We start from the raw sequence: 27951 nt of genomic DNA, 5'->3' as shown, positions 1-27951 counted from the left end.
CAACAGATCAGGCAAAAGACCAGTAGGAAAATACTCCTATTAAGTACGAATAAACAAAGGTTAAATACACCTCATACATCTTTTTATAGCGTTATCGCGTGTCGTGTGTGTAATGAGTAGCCAAGCCATCCCACGTTTCTGTGGCAGAAATGTTAAGTGACTTTTTTAATCTCCTCAGCTGTGTTATTATATACCTATACATATATATGTACACATATTCCCATATGTATTGTTATACAGGGCAAACTTACTTTAACCCTTTAATGTAATAAAAATCTAAGTATAATATTAGAGATTCTTGTTTTTTTGTCAGATAGTTGCCAAATACAAACCAGTGATCTAAGTGATGTTTTTCCAATTCTCTTTTATTCTCAGTTTCTCTAACAGTGTCATTTCCTTTCCTGATAAACAGGATATAAAGCGGTGCACCGTGTGCCCAGCCACCTTTGACTCTGGCCTCAATTTCTGGCTTGAATGGAAATGCTATGACCTCTTTTGTGGAGTGATGTCTATTGCTAAGGAAAGAGGAAAAGACAGATCAAGGAAATGTGGTTATCTTCCACTGAGCTGTCATCCAGAGGTGCGGAGAGAGAAATTATGACGCCCGTTACAAGAGGTTTCACTCCTGACAGTATAATATGTGAACTGTGCTATATGGTGTTCATTGGCTGGGTGAGACTCGTGAAGGGAAGTGATCCATCAAAAAGGCAATGAAAGCAATAAACTAATTAGACATGGATCTCAGACCATAAATCCTGGCCTGGCCATATCAAATTGGTTATAGGCATCTTTTTTATTCTTTTCTTTTTTAAACAGGGCTTGTTTGACTGATCACTTTAGGTCAATTTGACATCAGCCTAACAGAGTTTAATAGTCTTTAAACAGCAGAAAAAAAGCTTTTATACAAAGCTAATGTTTCCAGTTACCAAGTCCCACCAGGGTAGCTCAGGTTGTGTGTTCCTAGTAGCGATGGAGACCCTGCGATCAGTTTGTTGGACACAGACAGGAAATTAGTCAGAGATGTAAAGGCTACTTCTTCCCTGACGTGCAGGCTGGGTGTGAGCCACTCACCAGGCTGTGGGCTCATACGGGTGGTGGGTGTTTGGACCGCGGTGCTCTGGGGAGTGGGGGAAACCACCTGGATGGACACATTGTTTCCAGGCTGGGGGCTTTCTGGAAGATCTGTCATAGCCGAACCCACTGGAGACAAACAAGAGATGTTCGGATATGTTTTCCAGGCAAAGTGTTTAAAAAAGATCCTTAAAGTCTTTTAGGAATTTGACAGATTAGCTCATTTAAATAACAGGTCAAAAAATCTTGAGTGTGTTAGCCTTTAAAGACTTTAGCAGAATTATCTGTTCCTTGCATAAAAGTTTTAATGATATCAAGCGAGTTCTTTTCAAGTGCAGTTTTTTCAGTAGAATAAGTTGAAAAATTATGAACAGAACACGACTGAGACAAGTGCTGACACTTTCTCACTTTCACAGCTACAACGCTACTCTGGTTGCCTCTGCTGCTGTTGTTGTTATCAGTCAGTAAAGAGCAACAGCTTTGACACTGTTAAAGTAGATCTATGAAAAACAAAAGCCGGTATCACTTTATAACAAATAATGCTACTAAGCATTATTTACGTATTAGTAAGGTATGTGTAGTTGCTTAATTTATCATTTATATAGCATTACTACTCTTCAGTATGCCATTTATAAATATAAATATATCATTATGACTACAATTATGATCATTACTAGCAGTGATAGCTGTACACAGTGTAACAGTAACAGATGGATAAACATATCTGTATTTATAAATGTCAAACTAAGGAGGACTAATGATATATAAATGATGAATTAAGCACTTGCTAATACCTTAATAATGCCTAATAGTATGACATTATTATAAAGTGCTGTCATGGATTGCAAGTTACGGTTTTGAATGCCCCTCACTACAACCGGTCGCAGCAGATGGCCGCCCCTCCCTGAGCCTGGTTCTGCTGGAGGTTTCTTCCTGTTAAAAGGGAGTTTTTCCTTCCCACTGTCACCAAAGAGCTTGCACATAGAGGGTCATATGATTGTTGGGGTTTTCTCTGCTTTATTTACAAGCTAATTATTGAAAAAGTGTGATGGAATTGTGCTTTTTTAATTTTGTTTTTTGTTATTTTTTTTCTTAAAAAAATAACATTTTCTTTAAGATTTCAAAGTGCATCCATATATATGGAGAATCCAAATATGCAGTGATTGAGCCCTTCAGTATTTTTTTGTTTTTGTTTTATCATCTGAGAATCATTTCCTTGATTCAGAACCCATGACTTAGCTTTTAAAAAGCTGTAGTTTGGCGTGGCAGGTTAAGAAAATCTAAAAAAACAAAACAAAACAAGGGAGAATGCCAAAGCAATTAACAGATTTCTGTTGCTACTTCATTTCATGTTGATCTATTCAAAACAATGTCACTAACCATGTGATGTCACAAGCTGTTTTAACAGGGCTTAAACTGACGGTAAACAAGCACCAGTCAAGGACAGTCGAGGTGATTCATGAACTGCTGAGAGCTGCACCTGTCTAGTGCGATGTGACCTTTTGACATATCAGTGTGTGCCTGCTCTTTGCTCTTTGCCTCATTGTTTTTCTCTCCATCTCTGACTAATTCTGATTTCAGACTATGAAGCGGCAGAGGAGGTATTGTACGCCAGCTTTCTCAGGTCAAATGCGCAGCTGTTGTGGGACTTACAGAATGAGCATACAGTCGGGAGGGGAGCTTCCCTAAATAATTTCTCCCTCTCTTTGTAACTCTGCCAGTGCACCAAACATGGGTCATTTATGTGTCACAGTGCAGGAAGGCGACTTTTATAAAATCCAAAAAACAAAAACAGAAGAAGCCGGCAAACAAACTGCAACTTCTGTCTCTTTCTGTCTTTCTGGTTCTCTCCTATTTTCATCCATTGTAGACTCAGTTGAAGAGGTTGGAAAATGGTTTCCATGCAGGGCGACAGTCTGGACAGACGCTCATGAACTCTCTTATGCATGCACACCCATCCCCAGGCCCCCAGCTAGAATGTCAGGTCAGCAGTAGCAGCAGCGGCGGCGGTTAGCAGTGGCAGTGTGGCATGGCCGTCACACGCCTGTGGAAGAATGTTTGTCGGCCGCAGAGAGCGCCTTTGTTGTGTGGAATGCGTCTGTGGAAACAACCTGTGCTCATGATGCCGCCGTTCTTTGTTTCTGAGCGACAAAAACTGAAACACTACCATGACTAGCGTTATTGGAGTGTGGGTGTGTTTATCATGACACACCGCCACACCCCCGTCAGATGGGCTGAAGCATGCCTCAGTGTATGAACGCTCCTGTATCTGGGTTAAATGCGAAGAGCAGAATAGATTAAATATAGATGTAATTGCTTCTTGAGGGTTTCTTTTTTTAAAGCTATTTTCATATATTATTATCATTATTATCATATATAATTATTTTACAAAGCTGTCGTCTGGCGGCTATTTTTATCCTCCCATCTAGAAAAAGTTCACCACAAAGTGCAGTCAGTAAATTATCAGGCAATTACACAGATTAGAGCACCAAACAGGGTAAAATGTAGAGATTGTAATTATTTATGGATTCATTCAAGAAGACAATTCCCAGTATTGCTCCAAACAGTGTGATGTTGACACACATCCATCCCTATTTATTTGTGGGTAGAAGATGAGTGTTGCCTCGTTGAATATATCAGTTCCCTAAGGGGGAGACAATGCGACAATATTACTGTTGAGCTGTCTGTTGTAAGCATGGTGTTATCGGATTTCTTTCCCTCTGTGTCATTAGTCCTATTGTGCATGTAGGAGTTGCACCTTCTGTATCCTTATTATCGACATTTTTGAAATCATTTACGTGGACCCGCTGGAAAAGTAGACAGCTGCAACAATGCAAAGTAGAGAGAAGCTTCATTTAGTCATCTTTTGTTCTTTGCCACGTGTTTTGATTTTTCTGTCCACTTGCTAACTCGTTGTGATGCACCATGACGATACAGCGTTCCAATAGGCGCGTGGAAAAATAAATACAATGTCCCTAAAAAAGACCAAGCATCTACCCCCGCTAGCTGCACAAAGACAACCATTTGCACACATTCAATCTGGAAGCACCAATTAACCTAACTGCACTAAGTGTGTATGTCTTTGAGTGTGGGAAGAAGCTAGAGTACCCAGAGATAACCCACAAAGACACAGGCAGAACATGCAACTCTGCATGCAACACCCCAGCCAGATTGTAGATTCAAACCAAGAACCTTTATGCTGTGAGGCTAGAATGCTGATCATTGTGCCACCATTGCTGCTCTACCGTTTGATGCCTATATTCAAAAAAATGTGACTTGATTTGCATTTTTAGTAACTTCTGGAATCAGCAGGGGCAGGATGCACCTACAGGTGTCTTTAGCTATGCTCACATGCTGAAGAAGATGAAGCGAGGACAGCAAAAGCTACACATGGATGATGGTGACTAGTGCATTTAGTGGTCTGCCCCCAGTTGGTCTGGGTCTGCACTGCAGGCAGGCCGTGTTTCTTCTGCTGCAAAGACACAGTGCTGTAATAGAGGCAGTATGTGGTTTGGCATTGTTTTGCTGAAATATGCAATGGGAGAATGCGTTGCTCAAAGCCTGTATATACCTTTTAGCATTGATGGTGCCTTTCCAAATGTGCCAACTGCCAATTCCATACATACTAATGGACCCCCATGCCATCAGAGATGCAGGTGTTTGAACTTCGCACTGGTCTTAAGCTGGGTGGTGCGTCTCATCTTTAGTTCACGGGATGCGCTGTCCATGTTCCAAAATAAATGTCCAATTTCAGTTTGTCTGACCACAGAGCAGTTTTCCATTTTTTCTCAGTTCATTTTAAATGAGCTTTGGTCCAAAGAAGACAGCAGCATTGCTGGGTCGTGTTCATATATGGCCTTTTTTTTCGATGATGGAGCTTTAACATTTCTTTCATTGCCATCACAGAATCGTGCCTGTTTTTAATGCCTGAGTGACCTGAAGATCACAGGCATCCACTGCTGGTTTTCAGCCTTGTCCCTTGTACACAGAGATTTCTCTAGATTCTCTGAATCTTGTCATGATTATATGTACTATATATCACAAATATTCAAAGTCTTTACAATTTTACATTTAGGAACATTATTCTAAAATTGGTCCACAATTTGTAGAAGCAGTTTTCTGCAGACTGGTGAACCTCTGCCCATCTTTACTTCTGAGAACCTCTGTCTCTCTAATATGTTCTTTTTAGACCCTGTTACTGACCTGCTGCCAATTAACCTAATTAGTTGCAAAATGTTCCTCCAGCTGTTTCTGTTTAGCACTGCTTACTTTTCCAGTCTTTTTGCCCAACATCGCCAATTTTTTAAGACGTGTTGCTGTCATGAAATTCAAAATGAGCTAAGATTTTTTTTTTTAAATCGTACATGTTATACCTCATAGGAACGTTAGTAGGTTACTCTGCAACCATCCTAACATTTCAGTCTATGTCCTGTCAAAAAAATACAGCGTCAAAATTTGGAATAAACACTCGACCATATCATCTATTTAAAATTACTGATAAAGGAGTTGTTTAAAAAGCACAAAGATGATAGGAATTTCATTACATTAGTCAAAGGTATCAAGGGTATGGTGATGTTAGAAAAAAAAAGTTGGAGGTTCTCCAAAAATCTTCTGCTTCATATGAAGCTCCCACATAAAATCCTGTTTGTCTGTTTTTTTCTGTTCTTTATTAAAAATAAATAAAATCTCTTTAGCTGAACTTTGCAACAGTCTTGTTTTTTTCCCCGCAAGCCTACTTGGATTTAAGAAGGTGCTTGCACAGTGTACCACTCTGTTCTTATGCAAGCTTCCAAAGACAACGTGTAGTCATCATCCTTTAACTCTAATGCTTGTCAGTCACAGTGGACATGGGTCTGCATTCTCAGCTGCTCTTCCCTGTCTTTCATATGTGCACAGCGCACACAGACACACTCGCTACAGGCAAAGACGTACACATCACTTTACCCTCGTCTTAGACTTCATCCCCTTCCCCTCTACACTCTGTTACTCCACTAGTTCCACACATGAATCCCCCCCCATCCTCTCCCGTCGCTGTCACACAAGCGCAGCCTGAGCCTTCAAGACATTTTCTTTCTCTTTTTCATTTGCAATCTTCTCTCTCACTTACTTATTTTCTCCCCATGTCTGCTTCTCTTTCTCCGTCACTGCCCTCATTCTCTCTGTGTGTCACCGCTCCCAAAATCCTCATCTTTCAGCTTTAAACATCAAAGCCCCGTTGGCGTGAATATCTCTGCAGCCGTTTATATGTGTGAAACTCTATTTGTGCACAGGCTGACACACCGCACTGTATGTGTATTTATTTTTGTAAACCTGAATATTGTATGGACTGATTTCTATGCAGTCTAGTATCTTTATATGAATATCAGCAGCTTTTGTCAGGCACTGAAGAGAATTTGATAGTAGTAGATATAATGCTACTAGCAAGCCTGAGGGCTGGCATTCAGTGATATCATGTGAGTGTGTGTGTAAGTGTATGTGAGCTCACCTCGTCTCTCTTGTTTCGCCCAGAACTGCTTGACAGTTTTGGCAATGTCACGGGTCTCTCTCAGTTTTTTCTGCCACTGGCGCATCTCCTGAACATCTGGCTGTGCCCTGATCTATAACAATCACAGGACACGTGCAAAGGGAGCACATGCAGAAATTCACATGAGCAAACATCATCAATAACTTAATTGAGCCACAAGCTAATCAGTGTTAGTAAGCTGTTAGGACTGTTTAAATAAGGTTATTTATAAAGTCTGTTACAGTATATGCTTTAGTTACTAACATTAAGAACACTTCCAGGGAGGGTTAAGTAAATAAATGTACTATTTAAATGATTATTTTATTTATTATTGGAAAAAAAATATCCAAACCTACCTGAACTTTTGTGAAAAAGTCGCTCCCTAAACTAGTTGTGCCACACTTGGCAGCAAGAACTACAGTCACACTTTTGCGATAACTGGCAAAGAGTCTTTTTCACTGTGGAGGAATTTTGGCCCACTTTTCTTTACAGAATTGTTTTAATTCAGCCAAATTGGAGGGTTTTCGAGCATGAACGGCCTGTTTAAGGTCATGCCAAAGCATCTCAATCAGATTCAACTCTGGACATTGAATAGGCCACTCTCTGGACATTCTACTTCAGGATTTTCTGGTACAGAGCACAATTCATGGCTCCATGAATTGTGCCAAGAACTGCTTATGTAAGCCATTTGGTCACATCTCCATGCAAATATGCGGTCCAGTAATACTGATTGCACTGTGGTTGAAACACATACTGCAACTCACACATCTTGCCTACACCATGCTGCAAAAATAAGTGAAAACAATAAGCCAAGCAAGTGATAAAATCCTATTTCCTATTTTAAATTAAATTAATTCATTTTAATGCATTTTAAAACATTAGGCCTTACTATGAGATTAATGAATTCAGTGCATTTAAGAGCATCTAAGGATTCACAGGAACCCTGATTTAGCCTAATCCAGGCTGTATGAATTATGCTTCTGTTCTTGGATGAAACTACTGCAGCTGTTGTGTTTGGTTTTGTGTGTGTGTGTGTGGGTGTGTGGGTGGGCTGCAGGACTTCCTGAAAGATTACCGAGCAAGTTTGATGTTGCAAATGTGAATAAAATATCTGTAAAGGGCTTCACCTCCTGTTCCCATTTATTCCTCCCCCTTTCTTCTATTCTTCTCCCACTAACTAGTCCTCCTTTTTCTTTCCTCTATGCTCTTTGTACTCAACTATCTCTGACAGGCTTCTTTCTTCCCTGGGTGGTAGATCTCTCCTCAGACACTGTCTTTCATACTAACACATTACTCTCCCTTGATTCCCCAACACATCAGTATTTCTTCCCTCTCCATCCACCTCTCTTTACTCTGAATTCTCTCCCACCTCTCTTCTCACCAGTCTCCTTTCACCCTGCTCCATTCAACCCCAACTTTCTCCTAAGTGCCTGGTTATGTGGCAACAAAAGTGTTGCTATTGTACAAAAGTGGGTCTGTTATATAAGCCTGGTGATAGGTTTAGGAATGGGTAAGACTAGAGCGCTCCAATAGTTCATTCACAGGGTGTCACAGTGCTGCAGCAGCCTCTCTGCTGATGGGAGCAAACCATAGAAATGGAAATGAGGGGTGAGGGTCAGAGGGGTATTGAGGGAGGAGAGTGGGAGGGGGGTGGGTTAAGTCTGTTGTGTTTGCTCACCATCGCTTGTGTGCTTTATTTGTGTCTGTGTGCCATTTCTTCTCTGACACTCTTCACTGATGTCCTCCATAAATCTTGTATTCTCCCTTTCAGCTTCTGATGCTGTCAGCTTCTCCGAAATGATGGAAATGGAGCAAAAATCAAAGTCAGTTCTTGGAAAGCTGACTTTATGAATACACAAGCTTTCTGCAGGATGCTGACAGCTTGTGTATGACAGCAGGAGACAAAGGGCTGAGTTGTGTGTGTGTGTGTGTGTGTGTGTGTGTGTGTGTGTGTGTGTGTGTGTGTGTGTGTGTGTGTGTGTGTGTCTGTGTCTGTGTGTGTGTGTGTGTGTGTGTGTGCCTGAGTTTTCTGAAGCCTGTCTGTGTGCATCAGCACAGCTGATTTGCAGGGCTAAGTTATTTTGACCCTGGGCACGAAGCCTTGTTAAGAATTTTGACACTTTACTTGTACTGCATGTTAAAATATATGCATCTCAACTTCATTGTTTTTCACAGTTATTTATACTCATTTGAATTCTTAGTGAAACTTTGCTAACGCATTATCTTCTTGATATAATCATACGTGCTGATGCACTGCTCACGTGGCAGAGTCTGGTTTTGTGTGCATGTGACTCAGTCCTCTCATGCTGTATGTTTGCATGAAGGCTGGGATTAGAGTGATTAGAAAAATTACTGAGACACTGCAAGGGCCACTGTTATCACACACCACATTATCCACAATTGCATACAACATTATGGTGTGCACGCACACGTCGCAGTCTCACAACTCAGCCTTTCAAGCTGCATTCCTTTTCAGTGTAAAGCTGACTGTGAGACTGAGCTCCTCACCCGGTCTCACACCAAACAGCAGCAACACAATGGCTTCTGTTTGGAGGAAGTGGCTGCACGACCAAGTGCCTAAAGACACAGCCACAGTCTGCTTTATCTGCCCTTCACACTCCACCCATCCATCATCTTTGTGTTCACCACAGCTCCCTTCAAGGCTTAACCAGCCCAGTGACCTGTAGCCTGTGTTCATGCCCCTGTAGACTGAGTCACAATAAGCAGTTGCACTGCCACCCTACTGTCCTAAAGGTAAAAAATACTTATATTTAAATAAGACCTAAGACAAATGTAGGCACAGATAAATGCACAAGTGAAAATATGGTCCTCATATTGAGATATCAGCCCATTTACAGGAGGGTAAGCAAGGACCAAGCCTGAGACATATTTTCTGCATGAGTGTCACTGCACGTGGCACATCAAAATGACTTAACAGGGAACCACATTTAAAACCATTCATCTATCGCTGCCCTTGGACCATTGAACTGGAATCATAGACCTACTTCTACTGTTGACTATGCAGTACTCTGGGGAGGGGCAAGTGTGTGTGTGTGTGTGTGTGTGTGTGTGTGTGTGTGTGTGTACATATATGTGTATGTTTCTTTCAACCAGCTCTATTCGTTTATGTCAGGAGGAATACAACTCAGCACTTGCAGTGCCCCATTTCTTAATAATATCTGGACCTGCAGTACAAGAAGGAAGGAAAGGTCTATGAAAGAAGCAAACCAAAGATTTTTGCTATTCTATTCAATTAATTTTACTTATGTAGTGCCAATTTACAACAACAGTAACCTCAAAGCACTTTGTATAGCAATGCCAAGACCCAAGAGAGAAAGAGAGAGAAAACACTCCATTTTCACAAGCAGAGACCTCAGGCAGAACCAGGCTCAGGAAGTCGCAGCCATCGACCGCGACCAGCTGCCGGCTGGGGATAGAGGTGACAGAGAAGTAGGAAAAATGACAAATTCTGGGAGCACACAAAAATTAATGCACGAGGAATGTAAAGAAGGGAGTATCAGTGAGAAAAAAAGATGTATGAGCATTTAAAAAATTTTTTTAAGATAACATAATCCGTTGTTAATAAAACCACCCGTGCTGCATGCATTCACACTCTGCGTACGAGCTAGCATCGGCTTAAACAGTGTTTTCACTGTTTTTCACGGTTTGGTTGCACAGCCTACTGTATGTCATTTATGTGGTACAGTGTATACACTGCATAATGACACCAACACTGTCTTGGACTTTACAAAGCTACCAAAGCTAGCAGTATTCTGGCTGGTTGCAGCTAGCTAACTAACTGCCTTACATCAACCTTGACTAGAAAACATTAAGTTTACTTTTTAAATTTTAGCCATTCTAAGTGTCATGAAAGCAGATTTATCCAGGATGTGCTCATTGGGTAACAGGATAGGACTGACAATTAGTCAGCCACTGAATGCCAAATTTCACGGTCAGCTCTGGCCAACGGTTGTCACATCTGGTTTCGAAACAAAAAATTGATAACAGTGAAAACACTTCAAAGTTTCAAAATAGGACGGGTGATGTCACAGCGGCTACATCCTTGTTTTATACTGTCTGTGGTCGTATCAGACTTTTCTTATACAAAACTCTCCAGTGGAAATCAACTGATGGTACTTGCTTTAAGTTTTTGGAATTAAGTTTGATTTTTTTTTTTTATACAGCAGATAAAAGGTGCACTGCAGCTGAGATAAGGCCAGCCACATAAATAAATCTGCAACTGGAGCCAGTGGAAATGGCAATGATGATGATAAAGGGCAAAGCTACCAGACCACAACCCTCTAATATTGACAGTCTAATTGCAATGGGAATTTATTACACAACAACCACACTACCCTAGCTCAGCTGACTTGAATAATCCTGAGAAGTCTTAGTGATCAGAGGAGACTGTGTGTGTGTGTTTATGTGTGTGTGTGTGTGTGTGTCCATGCTTGCACATCAGTGTGCATTAGAGTAGCAGGCATGGATGAATGGATTATAGTTGGGTTAAGGTACACGGTGTAAAGAAGCTTATATAATATGTTTAGACCTAGGAGCTCTTAACAGTTATACGCGAGTGAAACAAAAGACAAACGCACTGTCTGGGTCATGAGTTTGCATCTGTGTCTATGTGTGTTTGTATGTGTGTGTCTGTGTGCACTCCAGCACTGCTCTGCTTCAGCCCTCAGCGTTTTGATGAAAGAGATTAATAATGGAGGGATAAAATTCCACTCTACAAAAATACTCTCATGCCCCTTCGTGTCTTCAGTCTGTCTGTCTTTCTTACCAGAACACTCACACACACACACACACACACACACACACACACACCCTCTGCAGTCAGCGCTGCGTCAAGCTGGTTATATAACAGCCGAGGGTGTAAGTGTGAGGGGGGGAATGGGGTGCGTGTGGAGGCAGATGGGGGTGAAGTGAACAGAGTGCACTGATCTTATACTGACTCTATATATTACAGGAAAATCCCACAATCCTATTATACTCTAATAAACTATCCTCAAGCACTTAAAATCAGACAGAGAGGCAGATTTGAGTGAAACATTCTTTGGAATTCTTTACTTAGAAATGAGATTTGTGAACTACGACATCTTGATTGCACGCTGGTGTCAGAATAATTCTGTAATAGTTATGTTTAATGATCCCAGTAGAAGTTTAACAAGGCACTGGTGCTTTACAGTTCACTTGGTTTGTGCTGACGTGCTCGTCCCTCCTCTGCTGCCCACTCCGCTGTTAACTGCCGTTTTTCTCAAGTCAAGGTGACAGCAGTCGCAACACACTACAGCGCCTGTCAGGATTAAACAAAATTCAGCTCTGCTCCATGTAGCCTAAATAAGTCATGATAGCGGCATCTTCCAAGAGGCCAACCCTCAGCTGCAGACCCTGATTGTGCTGCATCTCTCTCCCTTTTCCCACCCCCTAGAAAAACTGCATCTTCCTACTCTGACACCACTTTGCAACATCAGCTCGCCTCTTTCCTCCCTTTTGCCATCCATGCGAAAGTGTTCCAAACATAGACCAACCATCATCCTTCCTCATAATCCTCCCATTCCCTCTCTCTGTCTCTACCGACTCTCTCTCTCTCTTTCTCTTTCCCTGGATCCCTTGGGGTGCTCAGCTGCAGTCCTATCAGTGGCCCTGCTGAACCTCTTAGTTCAGGGTAAACATACAGCGAGGAGTGACAGACAGCTGGCTCACTGCTGCCACCACATGTGAGCAGAGATCAATTATATTTTGTTGTTCATGGAAAAAAAAAAAAGTCAAATAAGAGGGAGTGCTGCCCTCTGCTGGCGCCCCAGCAGTCCACGACACACATTCCATCCATCTTTTTTATGCCCGCATCCACACTTTTATCTTCAGGCCCACATGTGCAAGCACATTTTCAAATCATTCAAATGTAATGCAATTGTGCACGTCGGTGCAGCTGGCCTCTTTTCCTCTCAGTGGTTTGTGCAGCCACACTGAAGCTGAATCCTCCCACAAGCACATCGGATAAGAAACGCACAAAAGAAGAGGTTCTGTCGAAACAAACAAAAAATGACCCTTGCTTATTCTTACACCACAGGAGCTGGTGTTTAACTGTGTGTGTGTGTGTGTGTGTGTGTGTGTGTGTGTGTGTGTGTGTGTGTGTGTGTGTGGGAGAAAGAGCGAGAGAGAGAGATGCTACTGTTTGCCTCTGGAAGTGTCTGTGCATATCTATTTATATCACAGCACAGAGTGCTTCAGACCACAACACCCACACAGGAGGGAATTAAAGCCTGGCATCACTGATGACATAATCAAGCTGCTGAATGAAACTGCAGCCCCCGTGGAAGAGGGGGCTCTTTAAGGGGATGGGATTATACAACAACACTGAGAACAATGAGACTGTTGGCCGATGCACGCTTAGCGGGCGCCTATTGTAGCCTAACAGACACGCACACACACAGGGTCGCTGTGTTCTTGTGGGATGATTGACACTTTCTTCTTCAAAATGTTATCTTATGTCTACACTGTGAATTCTTTGATGAGTTTGTGAAGTTGGTCAAGCAGGCAAAGCTAAAGTTGTGTGTCAGTGAAATGTAAAATGCATCCAAGACTATGCAACACATTTCCTCTTCATTCCATAAAACTTCCGTCCTTTCTTAAAGTTTAGGTTTCCTGTTTATTTTATCACACTTTTTGGTGATTTTCAGACCTGCCATTCTGCAACCCCTAGTCCTTTTGTGGTGGGACAGAAAGCCTGTAAACAGCATTCAGCTTCCAGTCATGTCCAGCATACCTTGTATCCCCTCCAAAAAGCCTGGATGAGCAGAGCAGCCTCGCACTCAGTAAGCCGTAGAAACAGAGGGGTGGGAGGCCTGGGACTGGAGGGGATTGGAAAAGAAAGGGTGATGAGACAAGAAAGGAGAACTGCGCATGGAGTTTTTCTGTGTGTGTGCGGTCATAGCTTATAATTGCTTTGTGCTATAAACCAGGGATGTCAAACTCATTTTACATGGGCCACTTACAGTTGACCTTAAAGTGGGCCAAACCAGTAAAACGTGGTGTAGTAAGATTGGTCATGGGGGAGCTCTTTATCATGCTGCCAAACTTTGGAAAATAGAATTAAAAGTCCTAGATTTATGCTCACCTTTACATTTTCTAGAATTGCCCATTGGGCCAGATTAGAGTCTTTGGCGGGCTGATTCTGGCCCTCGGGCCTCATGTTTGACACCTCTGCTACAGACACTGGATTAAAAACTGTACACTGTATGTTTTTGTACAATAACTTCAGTATGTGTTATGAAAATTTTACCTTCATACTAGACTAACATTTTCAATTATAGGCCATCGAAGTACCAAGAAGTGGGTTAATAATAACTAATAAACACCTCCATCATTCAACATCTAACTAACAAATACTAAAACTAAGAATATTCCCTTCAAATTTTTATTCTATTTTAGTTAGTTTTTCAACTTCTAGCATTTTTATTTTATTCTCGTTTACTAAAATGTTTTTTCACACCCAGTTTTAGTTTCTGGTTTCGTTTTAGTTAGCTATAATAACCATGGTGTGCAAACTGAAGAGATACTCACTGCTTCCCAAGCCAGTCCTTGACAAAGGGGATGTCATGAAAGTTCACTGGTTCCTGTCCACTCCTGTGAGGGTTATGGCTGAGGAAGGATGAAAAACTTGAAACATGCAGTGTTTCACATACACAGCACTTTCAATGTGACATCAGAGAGAATCTATGTGGTGAGGTGAGGGTAGTACTACAGAGTGCAGAGTGAGCTGTGTGTAGGAGGACTCTTACTTGTAGAGCCACTCAGTCAGAAAGTCACATGGGTTAAACGCTGTTATTTTCCTCTGAAATAAAAAAGAGACTGCCCTACATTCAGCATCTCCCTTGACTATAAAGCACAACTATTTCAGCAGCAAAATGTACAAGAGTTAAAACAACAAAGCTCCCATGTTGGTGTCTGTCAGCACTGAATTGTTTTTTAGATCCCTCTACTGGTAAATTATTGCTGTACAGCATTTAAATTTATCAGACTACCACCCAATGTCAGGTTTATGGCACAGATGCGCTAAACTAATTACTGTTAAATATTAAAATATTATTGTTGTTATCCGTGAACTTTCAAACTTACCATTTTCCAAAAGAAAAGCAGAAAATAACAATAAAATTAATTATTAAATTTTGATTAAGATGTCAAATTATGGTTATTTACTTCCTGAACAGAAAAAAAAATATTTTAGTGGTTGATTTTTATCATTGATTAATTTCTGAGTCCAATTTGAGGTTTACAATTGATTTTTATTAAAGACACTTAGACCTTAAAGCAGCCATTTTTCTGGGCTTCTCTTAGCAAAGCCTCCAGTCCAGGCACCAACACTGGAAACACTTTCTTCTCCAAGAAACGCGTGACAGGATCTGACACAAGCACAACATTTTAAAGACAGAGAATTATAATGATGGCAAACATGTATTAATACTTATAGTTTCACATTACAGGGAGAGCAGCCATGCATCTTACTTTCAGGGACTTGGGGAAAAAGTGTAGTTTCAGCGGTTGGGGGGCGATTCTGCTGTGACGGATGAGGTCCTTCTAATGCAGAGTACCCAGGGAGAGCACAGCAAACATCGGGCTCAAAGTCTCTGAGAGGATCATCATCCACAAGTACCTAACCAAACCAATCATTCAACTTTCATGAACAATTTAGGCTTCAAAAATAGTTTAAAAAATAATGTATTTTATAGTTTTCTGTTATAAGCCATATAAAAGTGGAGGAGCTATTTTGTACTTCAAGTAATATTTTGCAACCCCCCCAACAGTTAGGTTGCATTTTGTCTCAGAGCAGCAGCTGTAATTTACACATCACATGTATGTGTTAGTGTTTTGTGCATGACGGAGAATGCATTTGAAGACCCAGTTGGCCCAGTTATCTCAAACGAGGCTGACACAGGATCCAGATTAAATCCCATAGATTTGTATTTGCTGACCTCACCTCGGCTGTGTGTACTTACGCTGTACCGGGAGAGCTGGGTGCTCACAGAGCTGGCCTCTGTCCACGCAGGGCTGGGGCCGCTGCGCTGTTCGGCCTCAAACTCTACAAAGACACAGTGAGCACGTAAACTTTTGTTTTTCTGTTTCACCAGAGGGTCAAACAGGTAACGCCTTACCTTCACACATTTTCTGCAAAAATGATTTCTTAGTATAGATGATCTCTGCCATTATCTATGTCAACTCAAGCGGTTGCCATGGAGTCACCGGTAGGTGTGCTCACGTGACTTCCGGTGTAAACAAGTCTGAAATAGCGCTTCAGGAATCCATGAAAATATACTGAAACGATGCAATTCGTATCAAATAAACCGAGTCGGGGAGGGGGGTTCGCCCTAAAAATGCTACTGCTACTTTTGTGGTCCTTATATCTTTCTTTTAAACTTTCAGCTGTGGCAAAATTAGGAAAAGGATTTCTAATTTCCATTTAACCACTAGAGGGCAGCAGATAACTACCCACTTGTATCGATCATATAACTCTTAGACAGATTAATGCTAGGAGTTAAGGAGAAATAATCCTATAAAGGTATATTTACCTAACAACACTGCGAGACTCAGAGAGAAATAGGTCAGCAAAGACACTGAATAACGGCAGTCACTAAAGAGTATGCCGTGTTATTTATTTTGTTGTTTCCTAACAATAATAAGCAAGATAGTGTGTAAAAAAGACTGATTTTGAATAATACAGTACTATGCAAGTCTTGAGACACCACTCATTTTCATAAATTTTGACTTTCTTGTACTTTAAAATTGGTCATGAGTTAAAGTTCTCCAGGTTATCTGAAAGTCTTTCAAAGCTTTTCTTTAGACACTGGCTGCTTTTTCACTAAACACAGACCTATGATTCATTCACAAACCTAACTCCAGGGATGAACCAGAGTTGTGCCTACAGTTGAATCTAAAAAAAAAAATGCCAAAGATAACACAGCTTAATAGATATAGCATTTTTGCAACAGCAAGGTGACTCCCAAAGAGCAACTGGCCAAAACTTTCTATCTGTAAAATACAGCAGAGGCTCTGCCCCAGTCTGGGGTCAGTTTCAGCCAGTGATGTTGAAGATCTTGTCAAAACTGATGGAATCATGAACGCAGAAAAGTACAATCAGATTGTGATCTACAATGCAATACCATCTGGAAAAAACTTGGCAGCAGCTTCATTTTTCAGCATGACAATGATCCAGAACACACTGCCAATGCAGTACCTGGATGGACAAAAAAACAACCCCCCCCCCGGCACACACACACAATGAAACACCATCAGTCATGGATTGGCCTCCTCAGAGCCCAGAGGTCAACATTATTGAAGCAGTGTGAGATCATGTTGATAGATAACAGAAGGCAGCCAACGTCCAAAGAAAAGCTTTGTCCTTAAAGAAGCCTGGAGAACTATTCCTGGAGACTGATTACACAAAATTACAAGAAAGCTTGGCTCAGAGAGTTCAGGTGGTCATACCAAATATTGATGTTCAAGCTCATTAGAATTGTACAAACTCTGTTTTTGCCTCATGTTCTATTTTTGCATTTCATCCATTTCCATATTTCCTCATAAAATATGAAGAGATGAGTAATAAAGATTTTTGTACGTGATTATATATGCCTCAAAAGTATTAAGGTAAAAAACACATGCATATTATTTTTGGTTAACTCAGAATTACTCAGGCCTGTTGATCCTCAGATTTTTGCTTGTAGATGCTGCTGCAAAAGATCAAACAACAACATATTTACTTAACCGTTTCCGCTGTGAATATAAAAGAGGAAAAGTTAGAGCTCATCATAGTAATTTTTAGCCATGATGTTTTTATTTCTTCAAAATTAAAGTCTTTATTGGAATATATTCCAAAGCAGTTAAGTCATCTCATGACTGAACAAAAATAGCCATTTATCTTTAAAAAACAAACAAACAAAAGAACTAAGATGGTTCCAAAATGCACTGAACAGCTTTTAACAAAATATACATTGCAGGAAGTCTTACCTTGCAGCCACTAATTGACTTGTTAATAAATAAGGTTGTGAACAAAAGTCTTTTTTTTTTTCCTTTTTACACATAACAATTTAGACTTTCCCATATTTTGAACCAAAATTGATGACAGAACCCTTAATTTTAAAGAAATTGTGAAGACCCGTGCCACAAACATTTGTCTAACAAGTTCTTGCAGAGCATCCTCTAAAATGAACACCCTCAAAAATCAAATCAAGAAAGAAGTAAAATACCACGAGTAACAGAAGAAATAATAGTAGTACAATAATAATGACAGGATGTTGGGTTTTTTATAAAGCAACACTGATAAAAGGAGATATTATAAAGGATCAGCGCATCAGCTATCAACAATAAAATATACAGATTACATTCCTTCAGGGTTTTCAGAATAGTGGGAGCTCATGTGAGGAGGACGATTAACTGAGCTAGAGGGAGACAGTGAACCTCTTCTTGATAGCAGAACAGAAAAAGCGAAGTTAGTGACAGGAGTAGTTCAACATTGGTAATTTCATGGTGTAAAAACTATGAGTCTACGAGTTAACACTCGAGTCTCTACATAATGAGACGTATAGTGAGGATCCTCCTAATACTTTAGTCACATAGAGCTCAGGTCAGTGGTTTTATAGTGTTGCTGTGTAGTTAAAGGAAACTTGCATCAGAGCCTCCGCTTCAGAAAACATTCAGCGCTTATCCATAGGCAGCATGTTCAGTTCCAAAATAAAAGTCTTAGTTATGGCTATATGGAAGCATGAAGCCAAGATTAGAATGTAGTGGATCTAATGCGTCGAGTGCAGACCTGCAGACTGCGCAAAACAGTTCTGTAGGAGTCACTGTGGAGACTAGACAGCAACAAAGGAAGTGACATGCCTGGATATCATCTCAGGCAAAGGTGCAGTGGTCTTCATCCTGAAAATAGTAGACTCTGATGTGAAACATTAAAAAAGAAAAGTTAAACAGAGATAAGAAAAAAAAAAAAAATCAGACAGATACAGTGTGTGAAGAATTGGTGGAGATGAGTCTGTAACCCCGCCCCCCTCCCTATGTCAAGCGTCCACCTTCTTGTAGAAGGTGCCAAGGGGGGGACTGGTGGGTTTGTCGGCTCACGCGAGCCTTGGTGCCCTCAGGGGTGGGGGCTGATTCAGTGCAAGAGGCCTTGAAAAGGGTAGCAGTGGGACTTAGCTTCTTCTGTGGTTCAAATTCTCTCAATCTTTAACAGTCTTCATCCAAACTTTCCTGTGATTCTTTCAAATAACGCAAAAAACTACGTTCATGACTCAGCCCGAGCACATTGCTTTAAACAATCCACATCTTCTTTGCTTTTCATACAAAAACATCCACAAACTTCCTGCAGAGTCCCTTCAGTTTTAAGGGTTTAAGCCAGTGAGAGCTATGTACAGATGGGGTGGTGCATCATATATAAGGGAGTATGGTGGTGGTGGTGGTTGGTTCAGCGAGGTCTAGGTTCTCCGTGGACTCTGAAGCGGTACAGGCAGGTGTATTCGGGGTGACCCCAGTTGGACAACACCCTCACTTCGATTATCTGGAACGTCTTGTCATTCTCCTCCTGAGGGGAAAAAAAGTGGAAGATTTCAGGAACTGCTGACAAACACTGAGGTGATTATTATTATTATTTTTTACATTTCTAATCATGTTAAGAAGTGCCTCTAAAGTTACCATAACCGGGAAGATCTGCAGTGATTCCCCATCATCCTGGTATATGTAGTTTCCCAGCAGCTTTCCCTCTTCTTGGTACTCATCATCTAGACCCTGAACACAAACAAGCAGCCTGTGATCACCTGGGATGTTTGCTTTAGAGTAAAAGGTGTCTCATTGCATGGTTTTCGTTGGTGTGTTTCTTACAAAGACGGTGAAGTTGCGTGGGGCGCTGGTGATGTTTCCAGTTGGGGAGAGGGTCTTAGGGATGTGCTCCACAGCAAAGGATGTGGGCAGGATCCTCAGGGACAGGCGGATCACCAGATAGCCCTGAGAGCCTTTAAACGCCCAGCAGTTTCCAGGATACACATCAGGCTAGTGGAGGAGTGAGAGAGACAGGCTTTTAGATCAGCAGATTCTATCTATTAACTGGTTATATTTGGTGCTGCACAGCTTTATTCAGCTCATGGCGAGGCTCACCTGAATGACAACACGTGGAGACTGCGAGAAGTACCAGAGTGGCAGGCCAAACAGACTCATGAGGGCCGTCTTGGTTTCATATGTCTCGGAGCAGCGGGTACTGAGGATGCTGCCACCTTAACACACACACACACAGAATCAGAAATTATACTAAACCGGAAGTTTTCTTTCTCAAGTCCACAAAAAAATCATTAATATTAAAATACACCATACACAGTGCTGTGAAAAACCTAAACCTTTCCAAACCTTGCTGTCAGTTCCAAACAGTTTTTTAGACACCGTGGAGCTTATTGCAATTAAAATTGTACTTATAAAATAAAAACCTTCTGATTTTTTTCCCAAATGTTGGCTAAAAAGGAGATGCCAGTCATGCACATTAAGGAGGCAATGTGTGAGGAAAACCTGCTCTTCTTGTATGGTGAGACAACAGGATGAATTTATTGCGGTAATCACCAGCAGGACTGATTCTCTCTGCAAACTAGTTGCCCGGGGGAACTCTCCAACCACTGATGTTACGTGAACTTTAAATCTTTGCACAGTGTAAGAGCACTATAGTTGAGTTGAGGACTGCGACTCAGTCTTGGCGATACCGCTTTTAAACAGAACATCAACACAAGACTAGGATTGCTTTTACTGATCGCTATTACTTCTATGCAACTAGAGCATTACAATTAAATATTCTGCATTTTTCTTTTATGAAAGTGCAACAATCTTTCAGTGCACACACACACGCGCACACACGCGCACACACACACACACACACACACACACACACACACACACGCGCGCGCGCTGAAGTCACCGGCCCATATAGGTCAACACTCTGCTTAGTGGCACATTTCACAATGGAGATTTTGACAATAATACCCTGGTGTCCTTGAGCTTGCTAATGCCTGCACTCTTATTGCATAAGAGACGTGTACCAATTGAATTTAATGTGATTTATGCAGCATTCAGATTTTACAGAGGGCTTTACCTTGCAACCTAAAGTTTTTATAAGAGTAGTCATGTACCAAACATTAGTTGTGTTGATATATTACTGCACAGACGTGACTTATGTAATAACCAGCCTGATAAGCCGCACTTAGCTTAGCTACTGACTTGTGTAAAGGATGGAAAGATTTCCTCCTTCTTACCTCCAGACTCCAGGGCATAGTCCACCTGGCCTGTCCGATCCTGGGAGTAGAGCTTCAGAGCATTCTGCACAATCAGCTTCACTTGCTAATAAGAAGCAGATATAAAAATGACATATGAGCATAAAAAAAAACCAAAAAAACATTGCAAAGTAACAGTCTTCAAGAGCTCAACTAGGATTATGTAAACACAACTGATGATGCTGATGGTAAGTGTGCACACATTACCTCTTCTGTCAGTCCCTCGGCAGCAGAAGCGTGCCGGACAGTTCCGGTTACTGTCTGAACAATGCTCTTGGCTCTGGACTCAGCCTCAACCACTGTCTGGGTCCGGCTGACCTCCAGCTGCTGGGATATGTTTCTCAGGATGCTAAGCTCCAGTGAGGCCAGAGAAGCCTGCAGGTCAGGCGTGCTCACGTAGCGCTGGGACAGCCAGTGGATCAGAGACTCGGGCACCTCGCCCTGCTCCTCTCCGGAAGCACCACCACCAAAGAACAGAGCCTGCAACTCCCTACGCAGCTGAGAGGACACCTGGGCTGATATCTGGGAGCGGGACGGGAAAAAATTTAAAAACTCATATAAGAGGATTCACAGAACAGGCAGGCTAAGCTTTTATTGTCTTACAAAGCCAAACAAAAGTCAATATTTGACTTACAGTGTCTTGCAGCGTGTCCAGCTGCTCACACCTGCCCTTGCATCCTGCAACGCCCTGCAGGTCCTGTCTGATTTTACTCAGCTCTACCTCAAGTCTCTGTACTTCTGTTAGCAGAGCGTCATGGTCCTCCTGCTTCACCCCCACACTGATCGGGAGACAGAAACTCAAAATGTAAACAGCACAAACAACAAAATAAAGGGAAAAAAAGTGGACTGTAAGGTTTACTTATTCGTCTTTTTTTCTTGTACCTCACAGGAGCTGTGTCTGCTGCTGAAGTGACAGCTTCTTTCTCTCTTTTCTTCTTCTCATGTTCATACTGCTGCTGCTTCTGCTGCACCTCCTGCCGCACACATATACAACAGTTATGGAAGTAGTGAAGAAAATATAAAAACAGGAGGATTCGGTTTCCATATTTTAAAAAACTGCAAGTGACAAGATACATACTGGATACTATTTTGTCAAGGAGGACATGTGATTTTGTCCTGTTGGCTTTCACAGTGAGAAAGTGCAAGTTTAAATATTTCACGTTGCACCACTGTTCCCTTTATGCAGACTTAACACCAGGCCTGCCTTCATACCAGCTTGGCTGTCTAACCCGTTTTTCCAACACTATACAAATATCATCAGTATTTTAACTGTTTGTCACTTAGTGTTTAATGCTCTTTTATAGGTTCTCAGGGGCAAAGCAGCAAACCTGCAGTACATACCTCAGTCTTAGCAGACAGAGCTTTGAGCAGTAACTCTAAATCAGCCAGTCGTGCTGCCTGATTCTCTTGGTGTTGTTTTTGCAGCTCTGCACCCTGCAAAAAAAAAAAAAAAATGTAATTCTTGTAACTTTGTTCTTGAGCTTTCAGCACTAACTTGCGTTTTTGGCATTGTGTCATCCACCTACCTGCACTCTCTGTGTGTTCTCCTGCTCCAGCTCTCCTCGCAGCACACCGATTCTCTGATCCAGCATGGAGGCCACCCACAGTCCTAGGCTCTCCCTGTCAGTCTGCGTATGGAGCTGCTCCCTCAGGGTGCTGTAGAGACCCAAAATGTTGTCATGGCGCTGCTCCTGCTTCTGGTCTCCCTGCTGGACTCGCTCCCACAGCAGGGCTAGCTGGCGCTCGACGCGTTCAAGACGCTCCATGTCCACACTGGAGACTGCCACAGGGGGAAGGACTGGCTGAGGGGGGAAATAAATAAATGAACATCATGTAAAAAGGATTAGAAACAAAATCAATCAGTGATTATAATCATGTGTATATATATTCATTCTCTCTTACCGGTGCATGTGAAACTGGGGTGGCTGGGGTCTGCTCCATTGGAGCCTCTGGTGCAGGGCCAGGTACAGAAGCGGGAACTGGTACCAAATTTGACAAGAAGTTGAAGGAAGACGCAGGACGCCACTCTGTTAGGTTTATGGCTGGTAGGTAGGCAAACAGGGCAGCAGTGGATGGACCCCACAACCACAAGGCTGCACACAAATCACAGATCACACTGTTAAATCTTATTCAACACGCTGATATGAGCCTAAACCCTACAGAGTCAACATGTCAACATTGTGGATACAAAACAGTCTAAATTGTGGGTCATGTGCATAATGCAAGGCATGAGATATTTGAATATTCACATGTATAAGTGCAGCTGCAAGACTACAGTGTCTAAATATTTCCTTCCCTCATTTACAGAAGCAGCAGTAAGCAAGCCCATCATGATGACAATGTAGGGGCTAAGCCATGTTCACAAAGGAGTATTTCAGCAAGTAAACAAAGGATTAATAAAATGTGTTTGTGATTTACCCTTATGTGAGTAGAGCTTGTGTGAGCAGAGCTCAGCCACAGCACAGCCCTGAAAAGGCTGACCTGAATCTGCTACTTGATTTGTCCCACACTCCGGGGACGCGTGCTGGTTATAACATCTACTGCTTCGCCACACGATCACTTTTTTCTATATGTGCTCCCTAAATAGGTTAGATATTTGATAAAGCACTCACCAAGGAGGAGCAAAAGGGGCAAAAGCAACAACAGGAGCTTCCAGAGTTTGGGAAGGCATCTGAAACACAGAACGTACATACGTCAGAGCAATGCACAACTGACAGCAGGACATGTGTGAATGCAAAATTCCAGGTTAATAACTCAATATGCTCTCAGAGCTCAGGAAATGTGGCCTTAGTAGAACTGAAAATGTCTTACTCAGTGCAGTCACTACTGCTTCGAGATTATGAGCTGTGGCCACTCGATGGGAGTGAAAATAACAACATAATGACCTAACTTGGCTTTAGAGAGTTCATAGAGTTTGTTAACAGAACTTCCAGCACTTTCAATTAGATATGCAACGTGTAGCTGCACTGCTGAGGAAAGCCTAGGGTAAAACTGTCACATACTTAATTGCTAGTGGAGGTCAGAACTGATCGTACTCACTATAATGATTCTCAGTTGAGCCTGGCAGCTCTTTGTTTGACCAAAGTGTTTACACAGCAGTTACAGGGCATCATTAGCATTTATCTGGTGTCTTGTTTCTGGCTGCATGATGAAAGTCCAGTGTTCACTCTCTTTTAACACCGTGTTTGGCCTCTACTAACTCCTGATGGAAATAAGTTCGACTTTAGCAGCTAAAATGCAGGAATCCCATTATATTATTGCACAGTTTTATCTTTTTTTTAAAAATTCATTTGATGCATTGTTATTATAGAAAAATCAAATGTAGATATTTTAGTATTTTGAAAGCTATTCAACAGATTAAATGTTAAACTCTCTTCTATTCCTTGCAAGATTCTAAAAGACAGCTGAGGAGGGACGACTCTTACCGGGTTAGAAAGAAGACGTTGAGCAGAGACATGAGAGACACCAGCTGGTACCATCCTGTTGCAAGAAACCACAGAAGTCCTTTGCCTGCCTTCACTGTTGAGAAAGAAAAATACAAAACACACAGAATGAGAGGGCAAGAAAGAAGCAGAGGATGAACATTTCTAAAAAGATGAAATAAAAACAAGAGCCACTGACCTGGAGCCGCCAGGAGCATCCAGAACAGTGAGAGCACCCTTTGTGCTACCGTCCCTACACCTGAACCTAAAGCTTTGCCTGCTCTCATCACACAGTAACCTGGCTGGAGGAGGCAGTGACCTGGAAAACAGGGTAAAAGAGAGAAATGTTTAATTCACTAAACTCAGCTAAAGCAATAAACTGATCGAGCTGCAACTGAATGATCAAAACGTACATGTTCTTGTAAATTTATACGGTGTGATCAACAATAAGAGAAGTGCTGGTTAACCTGCATAAACTAGGACGCTCCACAGTGCCCCCGCCAGTCGGCGGGACCTAGAGGACTGTTTGAGGAGGACGGTGTGTGTCTCAGAGACCTGCTTCCCTTTACAGTCATCACCTGTGTAAGCCCATATGATGGACAGCAGGCACGCAGAATGAACAGAAAAAAGCATGTGTGAATGAACTCATACAAAAAAATAAGAAACGTAGACGGCAAATTATCAAAGCAAAGCAAATTAAAATAAAGAAAATGAAAAACAAATTATATTATAATTTTTAAAAAAAAGAAGCCATGAGCATGCAACTCTGCAATGCATGAGATGCTGCATCATGCAAAGCTGCGTTTCCTGACTCAAAGGTCGTTTCTAATTATTTAAGAATTTATTCAGACTCAGGAGAATAACTGAAAATGGTATTTGTCATATTTGTTTCTTTTATTCTTAATTTTAAAGACCATTGTGAAATCCAGCAGCTACTTCATCTATTACTAGTCTAAAACAAGATGCTTTTCAACCAGAAATTTGCTTTATTTCTTGGAATCATGTTCAGTCGTGTGGAATCTGACGTTTTTGTGTAAACTGACGGCTCCACATTAGTCTGAGGCACACATTTAAGACAAAGAAACATCTGCAGGTCACGTTGGTCAACGGGCTTCAGACCAGCTAAATCAGTTCACACAACCTTTGCTCGCTGATCTTGACACAGGTCACGCATATCATTAACTCTGTCAATCATGGCTACGTGTGAGAAAATGAGCACATGCATGTGTGTGAGTGTGTGTGAGTGCCTGCTTACACAGGGAGCCATTGAGATTAAGATGTGACGCATCTTCAGTAACCAGATCCTTCACATTCATGCTTCCACAGAAGCTCGAGTGAGCTGCAACATACACACAAGGCATGTATTAGCAATATTATCAGTTGTGTGAGAAAGTTATGATGAAAAGGAAGGCGGAGTGTGAGGATGGCAAAACGCACGCCACTAATGTGACGTTGAGGAGTCCTCGTGAAGGAAGTGAAGAGCAGTAGATAGAAGAGTGAGGAGGAAACACAGCGATGCTGCAAGAATGTAGTGAAAAGGTCACAGTTGATAAAGTTCCTCTGCAGCTGTGAATAAAAACAGCTTAAATCAGCAGCAGAGTTGGAAATAATTTTTCTTTTTTGCTAATTAACACTTTTGATTGCACATTGATAAAGTGGCTGGAGTCAAAGAGCCTTGTTAGTTCTGCTTGAGCTGCCACATACTCAACACTTAACAATCAGGCGATGGTTGTTTTGATTTTAATTTTGTGTTTAGATTACTTCCTCCTTCAGAAACAGAAGCCAAAAGTGTGAAAGTGAAGGTTGAAACATAAACACATGAGGAAGAGATTCTTGAACGTCAAGCCCACTTCAAAAGAGAAATCTCCATTTGAGGCGCCTTTCTCCTTAAACAAACAAAACAGTAAGAGCTGAAGAAGGAAGTGATAAAAAAGAAATTATAACAGGAAAGTTTATTAACACAAGAGCAGGTGAAGGTGTCAGGAGCTGCGACCTTTAACCTTTGCCCTTAGTAGTAACAGTGGGTACCTTGTCCTTCATATCCATTAGCCCCATGGCCCATCATCCTGTGGAGAGTGGTCTGCTTTAATAGCCACAGTTGGGATAAACTTGAGGACGCCGCTTGTCTCACAGAGTCCGAAAACGATGTCAAGGCACCTGGTGACACAGCGGTCCGCATTCTTAGTGTTAGTCAAAAAGGCACACACTCAACAAAAAGCTACAGATAAATATTGGTGATAAGACGAGGAAGAAGTGAAGTTAATGATAGAGTTTCCCCAAAGATGCACTCGAATAAATACAAAACAGGAAGCTATGGAAAGAATCCAGTAAGAGGAAAAGGTAACAAGGTTACACATGAAACACAAAGAGAGTGAGACAGAGTGATGATGACAGGGCTGCTGAGGTAGAAATCACGAGGTTTCAAATTAGCGGCACACATCTCTAAAAGCTCCTGGAGTCACTTCTCTCTCAAGATCACCAAGAGTCTCACTCTGAGTGGCTCAGGAAGTTGGAACAAACGATGAGAGAGGAAAATGTGGAAATGACGGGAAAAGAATGAAGAGCAAAAGAATGTCTCTTTTTGTGTACCTGTTCCTGTTTGGCTCTTGGCCCTTGAACCCAGCCAGACCACACTGTTGAAGAGCACAGTGACTAAGGACACTATGGGGGCCAAGGCTTGTTTGCTGTAGCGTATACACGTGTTAGACATAGAAGCCAGGACACCTGTAGAGAAACACCACTACTGATTACATTCTCATCATTTCACAGCTTTGTGAAGACATGCATTTAACCTCCCGGCTCAGTTATCCAAGCAATAAAAACAATGGCTGCATTTAAGTACAACATTTCTCACCCGTCTTGTTCCTTCGACTCCTGTCTCTGCTGTAAATACTGGTGAAAGGTGATGATGTTGACGAGAGGGCGTCCGTGGAAGGTTCGGCAGCTTGAAATGTTGACGACGATGATGACGATAATAATGACGATGCGGACTGTGTGACAAAGGAGTCCACCTTTGGAGAGTGTAAAGAGCAGTCTCTGCAAATGTAGCCATTGGAGAGCGCCGCGTGGGACTTTGACGTACTGGCATCGCCGTTGACGCTTGATAAACTGTGGCTGGGAGGCTGCCCTGCAGGTGGAGAGCGTGTTCACATGTTTATGAATCATTCATTAACAAACAAAGGAAACCATTAAACCACTAGTTACATATTCTTTTCCTGGTGTTAAGGTAGTTGACTGCACACAGCAACATTAAATACCAACAGCAGCAGAACAAGGATTAAGATCTTTTACTCTCTCTTGCAAGATTGCATAAATCTGCAGTAAGTGTGCTGGAGTACACTGCTGTTAAGATACATTTTTTGGTATGGATTTCAGGAAAAGTCATTTTAAAATCAAAACAGGGCTCTCCAGATTACAGGCTTTTGGGCCCCTCAGACTCAGTGATAATCAATAATGAATATCTGAAGCTTCAGCAAGCATTAATGATAATGTCTGAAAGTGATTTTACGTCAGATGTCTGAGTGAAAATGATCAGTCAGCGAGAAAGTTAGAAGCAACAGAATGTCTCCTGTTATTCTCTCGCACAGTAAGCGGCCTCCATCTGGATGCTTTAGCTCGCTGAACGACAGAAAGGGAGTTCGAAATGTGCCTCACT

At 41.8% G+C, this 27951-nt stretch overlaps 2 protein-coding genes across 6 annotated transcripts in view; both read right to left on the bottom strand.

Annotated features, from left to right (window-relative positions):
• Positions 1-312: 312 nt before the first annotated feature.
• Positions 313-15833, bottom strand: iqck (IQ motif containing K). Of its 2 annotated transcripts, none has more exons than XM_031730574.2 (10): positions 15733-15833; positions 15577-15659; positions 15086-15233; positions 14885-14982; positions 14362-14414; positions 14144-14221; positions 13347-13431; positions 6557-6668; positions 1072-1200; positions 313-978 (listed from the first exon to the last, which is right to left on the bottom strand). In XM_031730574.2, exons 1-10 carry the CDS (start codon positions 15782-15784, stop codon positions 923-925), a joined length of 894 nt encoding a protein of 297 aa, XP_031586434.1. In that variant the 5' UTR covers positions 15785-15833; the 3' UTR covers positions 313-922. The 2 variants fall into 2 exon arrangements, with proteins under 2 accessions (XP_031586434.1, XP_039467388.1); XM_039611454.1 differs by lacking the exon at positions 313-978 and adding an exon at positions 8253-8361.
• A 1552-nt stretch (positions 15834-17385) lies between these two features.
• sun1 (Sad1 and UNC84 domain containing 1) overlaps positions 17386-27951 on the bottom strand; it is a 28821-nt gene continuing 18255 nt past the window's right edge. For all 4 annotated transcript variants that reach the window (XM_039610998.1, XM_039610999.1, XM_039610997.1 and 1 more), the window contains 19 exons: positions 27151-27423; positions 26886-27020; positions 26325-26453; positions 25552-25635; positions 24764-24874; positions 24496-24615; positions 24300-24393; positions 23487-23545; positions 22777-22967; positions 22401-22676; positions 22216-22308; positions 21757-21848; positions 21509-21653; positions 21082-21396; positions 20857-20941; positions 19721-19836; positions 19448-19615; positions 19262-19354; positions 17386-19151 (listed from right to left, as the gene is read on the bottom strand). In XM_039610998.1, the coding sequence (XP_039466932.1) occupies positions 19035-19151; positions 19262-19354; positions 19448-19615; positions 19721-19836; positions 20857-20941; positions 21082-21396; positions 21509-21653; positions 21757-21848; positions 22216-22308; positions 22401-22676; positions 22777-22967; positions 23487-23545; positions 24300-24393; positions 24496-24615; positions 24764-24874; positions 25552-25635; positions 26325-26453; positions 26886-27020; positions 27151-27423 (2696 nt within the window). In that variant the 3' untranslated portion in view covers positions 17386-19034. The remainder of the gene's footprint in view (positions 19152-19261; positions 19355-19447; positions 19616-19720; positions 19837-20856; positions 20942-21081; positions 21397-21508; positions 21654-21756; positions 21849-22215; positions 22309-22400; positions 22677-22776; positions 22968-23486; positions 23546-24299; positions 24394-24495; positions 24616-24763; positions 24875-25551; positions 25636-26324; positions 26454-26885; positions 27021-27150; positions 27424-27951) is intronic.

Source organism: Oreochromis aureus, linkage group 4 (assembly GCF_013358895.1).
Source record: "Oreochromis aureus strain Israel breed Guangdong linkage group 4, ZZ_aureus, whole genome shotgun sequence".
NCBI lineage: Eukaryota > Metazoa > Chordata > Actinopteri > Cichliformes > Cichlidae > Oreochromis > Oreochromis aureus.
The sequence above is the reverse complement of the archived record's forward strand: the minus strand, read 5'-3'. Positions and strand labels throughout refer to the sequence as shown.

What these genes read in the sequence shown, in the direction of transcription:
- iqck (XM_031730574.2), bottom strand. Translation starts at nt 15,784, where the DNA reads ATGGCAGAGATCATCTATACTAAGAAATCATTTTTGCAGAAAATGTGT. An exon ending in AAGGACTGGCTTGGGAAGCA is followed by an intron (nt 13,432 to 14,143) that starts GTGAGTATCTCT and finishes AATCCCCTCCAG; the next exon opens with TCCCAGGCCTCCCACCCCTC. An exon ending in GGCGAAACAAGAGAGACGAG is followed by an intron (nt 1,201 to 6,556) that starts GTGAGCTCACAT and finishes GTTTGTCTCCAG; the next exon opens with TGGGTTCGGCTATGACAGAT.